Source organism: Rhincodon typus, chromosome 9, assembly GCF_021869965.1.
Source record: "Rhincodon typus isolate 14 chromosome 9, sRhiTyp1.1, whole genome shotgun sequence".
NCBI lineage: Eukaryota > Metazoa > Chordata > Chondrichthyes > Orectolobiformes > Rhincodontidae > Rhincodon > Rhincodon typus.
The window spans coordinates 32,510,468-32,523,419 of NC_063340.1; the positions used below are offsets into that span (position 1 = coordinate 32,510,468).

Here is a 12,952-nt window from a genome sequence, read left to right on the forward strand (position 1 = left end):
AATAAAGATTTCTGGATCAGTTCACAATCATCAGCCATTATAGCTGCTTGCCTTGCTTGTGGTCTTCTACTGGAGTTCTTATTACAGGAAGGAGGGAAGTTTTAAATTCTAAAAAAGCATCATGAGCATTCTCAGCCTTCAATGCTCTTATCCACCTGTCAAAATGGTTTTGTTTAACTCTCTTAAACTTAACACAAGTTTGTCCAGGTTGTTTCCCCAAGTTCTGAAACCTCTGCTTGTATGCTTCCAGACTAATTCACAGGAGTTTGGAGTGGCCCTTTTTATCTATTATAATCTTGAAAACTTTCCTCCAACAGGGTTGTATCTCTTGTGCTTTACTGATAATTTACTTTCCATGGGCAAATCAAATCTGCTTTTGACCACTACATTTGGGCTGCCACTTTATTAAACAATTTCAACAATGCTTCCACATCTTTCTCTTCAAATTTTGGTAAAGCCTGCATAACTTTAAATGTCAACTGAAAGAACTGCAGATGCTGTAAATCAGGAACAAAAACAGAAGTTGGTGGAAAAGCTCAGCAGGTCTGGCAACATCTGTGAAGAAAGAATCAGAGTTAACGTTTTGGGTCCAGTGACCCTTCCTCAGAACTGTTTTTGTTCTTAACTTTAAATATCTCCTGAATGATCTGCAGATTATGACTAGGCCTTTCCTCTTCTAAGCTCTCTAAAGTGTCTGGTCTAGCTTGCCCCAGCTGCATAATTTGTAATTTAAATTCCCTTTCTTTTGTTTTCTCTTCCTTATCTCTCTCATGCTTCCCTAATTCCGGTTTTCTAAGTTCAAATGCTCTTTGGAATTCTCTCTTCCCTCCCTTTAGAATTCCATTTCCAATTTCTCATTTTCAATTCCTTTAACTGAAACTCATGACTCACTGATTCATCCCTTGTACTATCTGAAGGGCCGAGTGGCCTACTCTTGCTTCTATTGACTATGTTTCTATAGCTATATGGAATCTCTGATATTTCCATTAAACCCAAATGTTTCGATACTAACTTGATAATGTCTGCCTTTTTAGCTCACAGTGGCAAGTTTATTTTCAATCTACTGGCTAACTCTGTTAGTTTAGATTAAGTTGTGACCCATAAAAATATGAGCGCAACTTTTGACACTTGTGCAAAGGATCTTAAGATTGCACTAGAAATTGCTAAAGTCTATATATAAACTTGACGTCAAAATACCAGCTGTAGGGTGTACAAAAATCCAATTCTAGAACTACAGTATCTATGTTCCAATATCCCAAGCCCCCTCTAAAGTTAATGCCACAGGGATAGCAAGTCATACCAAATCAGCTTATCACTGGAGTCACAACAGAGTGAAACCAAAACATTCAATGACCCTCAAAATTGCCTTAAAAATTGCAGACTTTATGAACAACAGATCTTAGATGCCAAGTTTATATCACAAGTAAAAATTAACAATTTATTATTAATAATGTAGCTTTAGCAGAACACAGATGAGGAACAATGTAATCAAACTAAGTTCTACAACCTAAAGCCCAACCTTTTTAGTCATAGCCCCATCACACACAGAGTTGAGATAAATTCAAAAGAAAATCCGAGAATTATAATTTGCCAGTTCAATGAATCATTCAAACAATGGATACCAAGCCTTTTATGAAATCCTTGGATTTGTTCACAGGTAAGTAGAATAGTCCACTGCTGGGACTACAGGCAGGAAGAGCTATGGACAACAAAATTCACGTAATTCAGGAGCATTGACAGGACCAGGCAGGCAGGTCTCAGCAAGTGAGGCAAAACAGCCACATCGAAGAGGTCTGCGTAAAGTATTAAAGGGCAGAAACATCCAACGAAAGTCCCCACACTCGGCCAATAAAGTTGTTAGGCTGTCCACCATCAACCTTTGTTGTATCAGTGAAGGGATGAAATGACGCTTTTAATTGGTTACTAAACCCTTTGTAAAATGGAAGACATGTTGGGATGAATGAGTAGTCAGCAGGCAGGTCACATGGCACATTTTCCTCACCACTTTCAATAGTATAGGTGAGGGCACTGTTAAAATCTGGATATAGTTCTTATGCAGCTAGCTATTCTACAAATGCTTGTACTTACAATTTAGTGGAGAGATCGTTGATGGAAGAAGTACAATACTAATTATTCTACCACCAAGGAGTCCTCCTTCCAGAAAAATATGATCAATTGCTACGTAGTTGACTAAGAAGTAGTTTTGGGTTTAGATTTGTGAAGTAAACAAAAAGGTATTAACCTGGAAACAGCAACGAGATTATGATTACAATTGTGTCTTGGGAATGTTAACTATTTCTAGAAAGTTGGTAGAAAATACATCAATAGAACAATAACCTCAAAGGCGTTAAACAAATGAAGCAAGCTGTATTACCGGCAGACAAACAGGAGGCTGGAAGAATGCAGCAGGCCAGGCAGCATCTGGAGGAAAGGAGCTGTCAACGTTTCATGTATTACCCTTCTTCAGGGCCTGAGGGCCAGTCCTGAAGAAGGGTAATACCCAAGATGTTGACAGCTCCTTTCCACCAGATGCTGTCTGGCCTGCTGTGTTCTCTCAGCCTCCTGTCCGTCTCCCTTGGATTCCAGCACCTGCAGTTTTTTGTCTCTAACCAAGTATCACTGGCAGTTTGTTAAGATGGCACAAGTTAAAACTGTTATTGAGGTGATTGTTGTGAATCAGATGCTTTGACTGTGTTCAATTGTTCAGCATAATCTACTTTCTACTCAACATTTACTAACTGCACAGCTGAAGTTCTGAACTCATTGTGCAGAAACTTACACTGCAGCACCTGGCATTCTGGCACGTCAACATCCATGTACCACTGAATTTTTTTTTGTATCATTTGATAGTGATTTTGCCTATGAGGCATATGAATTACCTTCTGTGTCATAATCCAGACTGTTAAAATCAAAAGTTTCTTCAAGCAGGCAAGAATTTGCAGTCGGAGACATCGGTGCAATACTGTTTCTGTTCATATTAATTTCTTCATGTAGATTATTGAGCCAGTTTCTCGTTCGGGGTTTTACACACACCACTCTGCCATTAACCTTGAAGGTGTTAAATTATAATTTTAAATTGATTGGACAGTACAAATAAATAATTGCATAAAATTTGTTTCTACCTTCCTTTTAATACATATCAATCTGTACCAAAACATCAACTAAACAAATTTGATCTCTTCTCTGGTTTATTTGTTGATTGTCTGACACCTTTTTCCTCTACTTTCCAACCCTCCTGTTAAGCAGAAACAGTTTGTCCTTACCTTCTCTATATAAACTTCTCAATATGTTAAAACCTCCAAAAAATCACTCTTTAAACTGCTTCAGCTTAAATCTCAACATGACTGAAACCCCTCCATCCTGGTGCCCTTCCAGGAAATCTCCTCTACGACTTCTCCAAATCTTTACATTAGGAAAAATGTCAATGTAAAACATGCACTTTATTGCATGTCAAAGTTTGTACAAATATTTTCTTCAAATCTGTTTATTAAAAAAGGTAAACTGCCTCTCCCTTGTCCCTCCAACCTTACTTTCAAATTATTTTGGAGCACTGTTGACTTGCTTTAATCACACCAAGCTTTTCTAAGTGAATTGTGAAGAATTTCTCAAAAACAGATTCCCACACTTTCCCTACGGGTCATGTCAGGCTTGTCATTCATTATTTTCTCTCTCCTTACTATCTTAAACGGTGGTATAATATTTGTTAACTTCCAAACTGCTGGCCTGTTCCAGAATCTACGAAATTTTGGACAAGTTCAGCCAACACTTCAACTTATCCTGCAGATCTCTCTGTTAGAATTGTAGAAAGGAGGTCATTTGGTCATGGAGATTTGTCTGATTTCAGACCTCTAGTTTCTACAGGGTATTTTCTCTGCTGATTTGAATTCCGTTAATTTTCTCACTCTTAATAGCTCCTAGATCGACTCCTATTGTGGCACTTAAATTGTTTTCTACTGTGAAGACAGACAAAATATTTGTTCACTATCTCTTCATTTCCACATCCCGAATAATAACTTCTCCTGCCTCCAAGGGATCAATATTTATTTTGGCTATTCCCTTCCTTTTTATTCACTTAGAAAAAGCTTTTATGATTGGGTTTTATAGAGTCAGAGTCATACAGCATGGAAACAGATCTTTTGGTCCAATTCGTCCACGCCACCCAAACATCCCAATCTGACCTAGTCTCATTTGCCAGCATTTGGCCCGCCTCCCTCTTAAAACCTTCATGTTCATATACCCATCCAGATTTCTTTTAAATGTTGTAATTGTACCCGCCTCCACCACTTCCTCTAGCAGCTCGTTCCATACACACACCACTGTTAAAATGTTATCCCTTAGGCCTGTTTAACTCTTTCCTCACTCACCTTAAACTTATGCCCTCTAGTTTTGGACTTTTCCATCCTGGAAAAAAGACTTTGGCTATTCACTTTCTCCATGCCCCTCATGATTTTATAAGCCTCTAAGTTCACACCTCAGCCTCTAACGCTCCAGGGAAAAAAGCCCCAGCCTATTCAGCCTCTCCTTATAACTCAAACGTTCTAGTCCCGGCATTTTCCTTGTAAATCTTTTCTTCACCCTCTTAAGTTTAACAACCTCCTTCCTACTGAAGGGCATCCAGAATTATACACAGTATTCTAGAAGTGACCTCACCCAAGTTCTCTACAGCTGCAACATGATGTCCCAGCTCTTACAATCAATGTTCTGACCAATAAAAGGAAGCATTCCAAATGCCTTCTTCACTACTCTGTCTATGTGTGACTCTAGTTTCAAGGAACTATGCACCTGCATCCCCAGGTCTTTTTGTTCAGGAATGCTCCACAGGGCCTTACCATTAGCCACAGAAGTTCTGCCCTGGTTTGCCCTACCAAAATGCAACCCTTCACATTCATCCAAAATAAACTCCATCTGCGACTCCTCGGCCCTTTGGCCCATCTGACCCAGCTTCCATTGGATGCTCTTTAAGCGTCGATATGGACTCGATGGGATAAATGGCCTCCTTCCACACTGCAGGGATTCTATCGTTCTAAATCAGGAAACTCCTATTCGTTGAGGTCCACCTGGCTGACGTCATCACAATCACTACATGCTTAGCATTGAAGCTCGTGGCACACCAGTGATCACAGGCCTCCAGTCTGGAAAGCAATGCCCTACCACCACATGGTCTCCTACCTTCAAGCCAATTTTATATTCAATTAGCTAGCTCCTCCTATGCCTAACTAGTTTATGCTCATTCTGTTTCTTCTCATATCAACTTTTTGGATGCCCAGTTATACACAAAAGGATAACTATTTAAATACAGTTCTTTTAGCAAGACCTTTATTTCAGTTAACCGTGCTCCATAAAACTCTCCTACTGATTACTACCTCCCCATATTTGTAGAACCATTTTGCACCAAACTAACCCCTAACTAATATATCCATCACCTTTTTGTTGCTCCATTAGGTCCTGGGCATCCCTTCAGACCAAATTAGATGATAACAGGGCTAGTCTGCTGAATCTATTCACATAGGGCAGTTCCATCACCAGGCAAGGTCATACTGCACAAGTGTAGTAAGGCTTTCTTACTTTTATATTCCCTTTTTGACAAAAGCTAACCTAACATTACCCTTCCGAACTGACTACTGTCACTACCTGTTAATTTCCTGTAAGTCATGTAAAAGGGCACCTAGAAGCATTTGAAGGCAAACGTTTCCCAATTTTACACCATAAATATTGTGTTTTTGCTTTTCCTATCAAAGTGGATAACTTTACATTTCACTATATTTATTACCATCTGCTCATTTACTAAATCTGTTTATATCCCTCTGCAGTATCGTTATATTGTCCTCACTTCTTACATTCCCATTTAGCCTTGAACCCTCATCAAACTTAGATATTTTACAGCCAGCCTCTTCAGCTAAGTTAATATAGATCGTAAAAGGCTGAGGTTCAATTACTGATCCTTGAGAAACCTCAGTAGTTGCAACCTGAAAATATCCAATTTATTCCTGTTTTTCACTCTCTATCCATTCAATCCATCTCTATATATTAACCCAAATCATTGTTTTTCCTACTTTATCAAATTACTTTTGAAAATACATATACACTGACTAGATCTACTGGTTTCCCCTTATCCATCCTACTAGAAACATCCTCAAAACATTTCTTAAGTATGATTTCTGTTCCATAATATAATTGAACATAGTTAAATGGATTTGTGATTTTCTAAGTTTCCCGTAGCCATGTGTCTAATAATGGATTCCAGCATTTACTGCTACTGATGTTATGTTAACCCTAGCATATGGTTCTAGTTTCCCTACTTCCTCTTTTCCTAATTTTTTCCTTATTCTTGTATGCAATGTGGGTGTCACTGGTAGGGTCAGCATTTATTGCCCATCTCTAACTGCCCTTGCATTGAAATATTCTAGCAAGCCACTCAGAGAGCATTTAAGAGAGTCAACTACATGCAGGCCTGACAGATCTCCTTCCCTGAAGGACATTATGTTTCAGATTTGTTTTCTTACAACAACTGACAATGGTTACATGGCCACAATTAGATTAGCTTTAAAATCCAGATTTCATTGAATTCAAATTTCACCACCTGCCATGGAGAAACCAACTCCCAGAACAAGTACATTAGTCTCTGGATGACAAGTCCAGTGGAATTAACACAATGCCATCACCTCCTGCAAATAGTGGGATTATGACTACTATTCTGCAATCCTTCCAATAAACTTGAGGAATTCTGGATGATCAAACTACTGCATCTGCTATCTTTGTAGCTACCTCTTTTAAACTCCAAGGTTCAGAATATTAGGTCCAGGGAATTTTGTGGTCTCTTAGTCCCTTTGTTTTCAAAACCATTCCATTAGGTTTTACTCGGTAGATCAATGCAGCACAATTTTTTTTCATACTACATTGGTTAGGGTTGCTGATTAATGCTACTTAAATACAACAATCAGATTACTGCTTGCTTCGGCCAGCAGCTGTGACTACTTAAGAAAACTCTGTTAAAATAGCAAAAGGCAGGAAACAAGTACTAAGAAGTCAGTAAGTTCTAAACCTTGATTTTAATGGCATTACTCAACCACATCAATTGAATGGTGGCAGTTAACATTGCTCCTATGGCTTATTCAATGTACTCTCAAAACAATAAAATTGTTATATTATACTTTGATCAAATTAATTACTAAGTACCTGCACATTTCATTTTAAAAATTCCAGAATAGATGATAAAGTAATAGCTTAATTTATTGTGGCAATTTGCTTTTCTTAGAGACACATACAAAGAATGTTCTTAAGTTCGGTTGTTTCTATATTAAAATGACTGACAGCATTTTAATTTAACATGCTAGGGCACAAAATGGAGACCATTTTGCATTGAATCAAACTTACCATTTTTCCATCTAGATCCAAAACTTTCAGAGCCATCCGACTATCCTGAAAAGTTACCAGCATCTGTCCGTGATCAAATCTAACAGGAATATAGTAACAGAATTATTGTCCCATCATGGCTAGCATCCTTTAGCAAAACAAAGGCGAGAAAATCACGTCCCATCAGGGTAGGCTTGATTAAAGTAGATGCTGAGAGAGAGTTTTTTCTGGCTGGAGAATCTAAAATATGGGGACACAGTTTCATGACAAAGGCTGTGATGAGGAGAAATTACTTCATTTAACAGATTGCAAATCTTTAGAACTGTCTGTGTCAGACGGTTGGGAATGCTCCAACATTGAATATATTTAAGGCTGGTATAGATTTTTCTTTTCAGTCTCTCAGGGAATCAAAGGGTATGGGAGTGGCTAGGAAAGTGGAGTGGAAGGGCAAAATCACCAACAACTGTAATAAATACTGGAATAGGCTCAATGGGCAATATAGTCTGTTCCAGCTTCTATTTCTTGTGATTTGGCTACTTCATCGTGATATACAGCAATGCATCAAAGCAATGCTTCATGTTTTTCCACATTATATTCCTTATGTCCACTTATTTAACCTATCAATATTCCTCTGGAAACTGTATCCCTCTTACAACTTGCCTTTCCACCTTATTTTTGTCATTGAACTTCCTGAATGTTATTGGTGCTGTACTCATCCAGGCAAGTGAGGAGTATTTCATCAAACTCTTGACATGTCTTGTAGATGGTGAACAGGGTTCGGGGGTGGGGGTGCAGGGGTTGGGGGTGTAGTACGTCTTTGCATTTTCTTACAAGTTGGACATACAACATTTAAATTAAGTATGTCATGGAACTATGTTGCAATTGACACATTTAAAACTAAAACAAGGTTCAGAATTTCAATTCCTGTCAATAGGAATTCATGAGTGAGGCCTAAGAATATGGGAAAAGGAGTGGGCTACTGTGCCTCTCCAGCCTCTTCAGCTTGTCAATGAAATCATGTCTGATCTATACCTCTTTCCCCATATTCTTAACTTCTAGCTGGCAACAATCTAAAAATCTTATTTAAAATTAATAATTGATCTAGTATTAATTACCATGTATAGAAGAGAGTTCCAACCTTCTCTTGCCTTTTCTGTGCAGAAGTGTTTACAACTTTTGATTCCTGAAAGATTATCTCTAATTTTTAACTCTGAACCCGAATCCTAGACTCCCCAACCAGTGGAAATAGTTAATCTCTCCCTTTATGTTTTGCAAACTTTAATCAAATCATGTTAACTGTCTAGAGCTTATAAAAGATCTCTGTAACAATTTTTCCTAATTCAAACCATGAAGTGTGATTTTCTGCTCCCAGAGACAGCAAGAATAATGTCGAATGTAAGAATCCAAAAATCAGCTTTTTACCATTGACATATTATTACAATTATCAATCAGCATCTCTCTGTCATCTGGTGAAAGCTTAGTATCCATGTTCCTGATCTCATTAACTGCATAATTCATCAGAATTATCTTTGCCTTCACAGTTAACTTCTGCCATATGATAGACATTTCTTTTTCCCTAAATACAAGGAGTCAGGCATTATTTGACACACAACAGTTACAGTGCCCTATCATGAACCAACAGTCTTTAACATAGAAAGAGATCCCATCCTCCTAATTTAGGACTAAAACAGCCAGTCTGTGCTTGTTGTCCTGGGAGCTGCCATGATGCTTACATCCTGGGCTACTCATCAGTGCCAGCCTTTTTCAAAGGTCCTTGGCCCAAACAAGGATGGTTACTGCCTACAAAAAGCCATGGTTGCCCACAGCTTTCTAGGCCATCATTTAGGCTTCTGCCATGTCAATAATGTTCTGAGTTCTGCTTCTCTTTCCATTAATGCTATCACAACTGCTGAGTATTTCCAACATTTGTAGACTTTATTAGAAATGCTGCTCACATTTGATTGAGGTATTCAATAGTCAGAGATAGTTTCCCATTTGTAATGCTTTAACAATCAATAATTATCAGTTTTGTCCAAACTCTTTTCATTTTGATAAAAGACAAAGATAAAAGTCTGGTCAATCAAACCACTGTTCGCAGGGCTGTTTATTATTGGCAATCAGCTCTTACCTCACCAACAAAATATTGCCATAACTCTGGAACCAATTAATTACTTCATTGCTTAGGTCATCTGAAAAGGGCTCCCTTTCTCCACTGGTTGGTCCTTTAAGGCATATCATGACTGTCGCATCTAATGGCCCCTGGGAAGACGTAATTTCCTGGAATACTTGTTCACGTGCAAAAATATCCACTTCCCAAATATTCACTTCAAAGACAGCTAACACGGGCCTATATTTGAATTTTGGAAAGGAAAAATGTATAAGTACGCAGGCTGGAACATCAACATTATAACTGTTATGGACATATTAACAGTTATGTAAACAATAACAGTGGAAATTTAAATATCGTTCAAAATGGTTTCTGCACTTTAAAAATCACAGCCTCATTACAGAGATTCAAAATGTTGAAAATAAGTTACACCATTATTTTATTGAATGGGTGTCATAGTCATATTATTTATTCAGTTAATTCTGTTGACAGAGAAAATCCAACCGACACCCCCAACCCCTGCACCCCCACCCCCGAACCCTGTTCACCATCTACAAGACATGTCAAGAGTTTGATGAAATACTCCTCACTTGCCTGGATGAGTACAGCACCAATAACATTCAGGAAGTTCAATGACAAAAATAAGGTGGAAAGGCAAGTTGTAAGAGGGATACAGTTTCCAGAGGAATATTGATAGGTTAAATAAGTGGACATAAGGAATATAATGTGGAAAAACATGAAGGTCATTTTAGAATGGAAAACAAAAGACCACAGTATTATCTAAATGAAGAAAAGCTACAGAACGCTGCAACACAAAGGGACTAGGGGCTTGGGATTTGGGTACTTGTGACCAAAACACAGAAAGCTAGAACACAGGTGCAACAGGTAATCAGGAAGGCTAATGGAACGGTGGCCCTTATTTCTAAAGGTTTGGAGTATAATTGTAGGGAAGTCTTAGTGCAATGCACAAGGTGCTGGTGAGACCACATCTGGTGTACTGAGAGCAGTTTTAGTCCCTATTTAAGGAAAGATATTATTTCATTGGACACACTTCAGAGAAGGTTCACTATAACGATCCTCGGTATTGAGGGATTGCCTCATGAGTAAAGGTTAAACAGGTTTCGACTCTACTCATTGGAATTTAGAAGAATGAGAGGTAATCTCATTGAACATAAAACTCTAAGGGACTTGATAAGGTAAATGCAGAGAGGATGTTTCCCTTTATGGGAGACAGTCTAGAATGAAGGGGCAAAGTCTCAGGATAAGGGGTGCTAATTTAAGACTGAGTTCAGGAGGAATGTCTTCTCTCAGAAGGTTAAGTGTCTTTGGAACAATTTACCAAAGAGAGAGCTGTGAGGCCAGTGTCCTTGTATATATTTAAGGCTGAGATAGATACAAGTAGTTCTCCTATAATGTGGCAGTTGTGTTCTTGCATGACCTCGTGCTATAGAAAATCACATTATAGGAAAATCGTTATACCTGCCCAGCAGAAAGTTTACGTTATCCAAACAGCATCCACTATTCAATCACATTATAGCCAATTCACGTTAATGAAATATGCTTTATAGCAGAACGACTTGTAGATTCTTGATCAGTAGGGGAATCAAGGATTACACAGAAAATGCAGGAAAGTGGACATGAGGGCTGCCAGATCAACCATGATCCTACATAATGGCAGAGCAGGCTCAAGGGGCCAAACGGCCTATACCTGTTCCTATTCCTTATGGTCTTAGGATAATGCAGCCATTGGATTAGCACTCCATCTACCAACTTAAACATTCCTTCCTTCCACAATTGATGCACATTGGCAGCAGTGTGTATCATCAACAAGGCAGATTGCAGGAATTTACTAACCCTCTTCCAAACCTGTAATCTCCACGAATTGGGAGGGCAAGGGGAGTAGATGCATTTGAGTACCACGAGCTGAAAGTTCCTCTCCAAGTCTCTCATTATCCCAAGTTGGAGCTTTACCATGGTTGTGTCATTTTCAATGGATCAAAGTCCTGGAATTTCAGCGCTATGTGTATCCCTACATTCATAGCTGCAGCAGAAAACATAACTGCCACCTTCTAAAGGGCAATTAGGGATGGGCAACCGGCTGACTTAGCCAGCAAAGTCCATATTCCATGATCAAATAAAAAGAATGAGGTTCAGGAATCCCAGAATCAGATCCCAGCCCAGACCCCTGTTTTTTTTAAAGATCCCCTTAGTCAACACAATTCAGCAAAGATCTAACCCTTCATCTTTAGTACACACCAATAAACTTTCATGTCACAATCAGCCTACAACGCTTGAAGTCAAGCAAAATTTGTGTACAATGTTATCAAGTACCAGATGTTTCCGTGAGTTATAATTTGGTAGGCAAAATTGTCAGATAAAATGGTGAGGTAAAAATGTACATCAAAGTGAAATTTATATATGGGACTGATGATTGAATGTATGACTAATGTGCTTTTGTGCGTTATGCTAAGCATACAGTGCTGTTGCATGATATCTACATTGCAAAGAGATGCTTTCTACACTTTCAAAAAGCAGCCTCAATTTAATTTAAATTAGATAAATGGGAGGTGTTGCATTTTTTAACGCAAACCAGGATAGAACTTATACAGTGAATGGTAGGGCTCTAGGGACTGATGCTGAACAAAGAGACCTAGGGGTGCAGATGCATAGTTCTTGGAAAGTGAAGTCGAAAGTCGACAGGGTGGTGAAGAAGGCATTTCTCATGTTTGCCTTCATTGGTCAGTACATTGAGTACAGGAGTTGTGACATCATGTTGCAGCTGTACAGGATATTGGTGCAGCCACTATTAGAATATTGCATTTAATTCTGGGCTCCCTGCTATAGGAAAGGTGTCATTAAACTTGAAAGGGTTCAGAAAAGGTTTACGAGGATGTGGTTGGGAATGGAGGGTTTAAGCAATAGGGAGAGGCTGAATAGGCTGGGGCTATTTTCCCTGTAGCATTGGAGGTTGAGGGGTGACGTTAGAGATTTATAACATCATGAGGGATATGGGTAGAGTGAATAGCCAAGGTTTTTTTCCCAGGGTAGGCAAGTCCAAAACTAGAGGGCCTAGGTTTAAGGTGAGAAGGGAAAAATTTAAAAGGGACCCGAGGGGCAATATTTTCCATGCAGAGGGTGGTGCGTGTATGGAGTGAGCTGCCAAAGGTGGTGATGGAGGTGGATACAATTACAACATTTAAAAGGCCTCGTTCGGAGCAAAATTGAGCAATGCTGGCAAAGTGGACTCAATCAGTTTAGGATGCCTGGTTGGTGTGGACGAGTTAAACCGAAGGGTCTGTTTCTGTGCTGTATAACTCTTATGACTCTTAAGTAACATATGTCGCATTTTACACTGTCTATTAGCAGAATGTGTCAGAGGATCTAGTAGAGCTACACTGCCACCTAAAGACTGCCATGTGCAATAACAGTATCACCCAAATCTGTTTTCAAATGGAATTACCATTATAACTGGCATTTGAAACAATAAATCCC

General features: G+C 38.9%; 1 protein-coding gene across 6 annotated transcripts in view; it reads right to left on the bottom strand.

Moving 5' to 3' along the window:
* LOC109927188 (synaptojanin-2-like) overlaps nt 1-12,952 on the bottom strand; it is a 182,334-nt gene that overhangs the window by 25,078 nt on the left and 144,304 nt on the right. For all 6 annotated transcript variants that reach the window (XM_048601190.1, XM_048601187.1, XM_048601189.1 and 3 more), the window contains 3 exons: nt 9,482-9,700; nt 7,375-7,453; nt 2,880-3,048 (listed from right to left, as the gene is read on the bottom strand). In XM_048601190.1, coding sequence (XP_048457147.1) covers nt 2,880-3,048; nt 7,375-7,453; nt 9,482-9,700 — 467 coding nt within the window. The remainder of the gene's footprint in view (nt 1-2,879; nt 3,049-7,374; nt 7,454-9,481; nt 9,701-12,952) is intronic.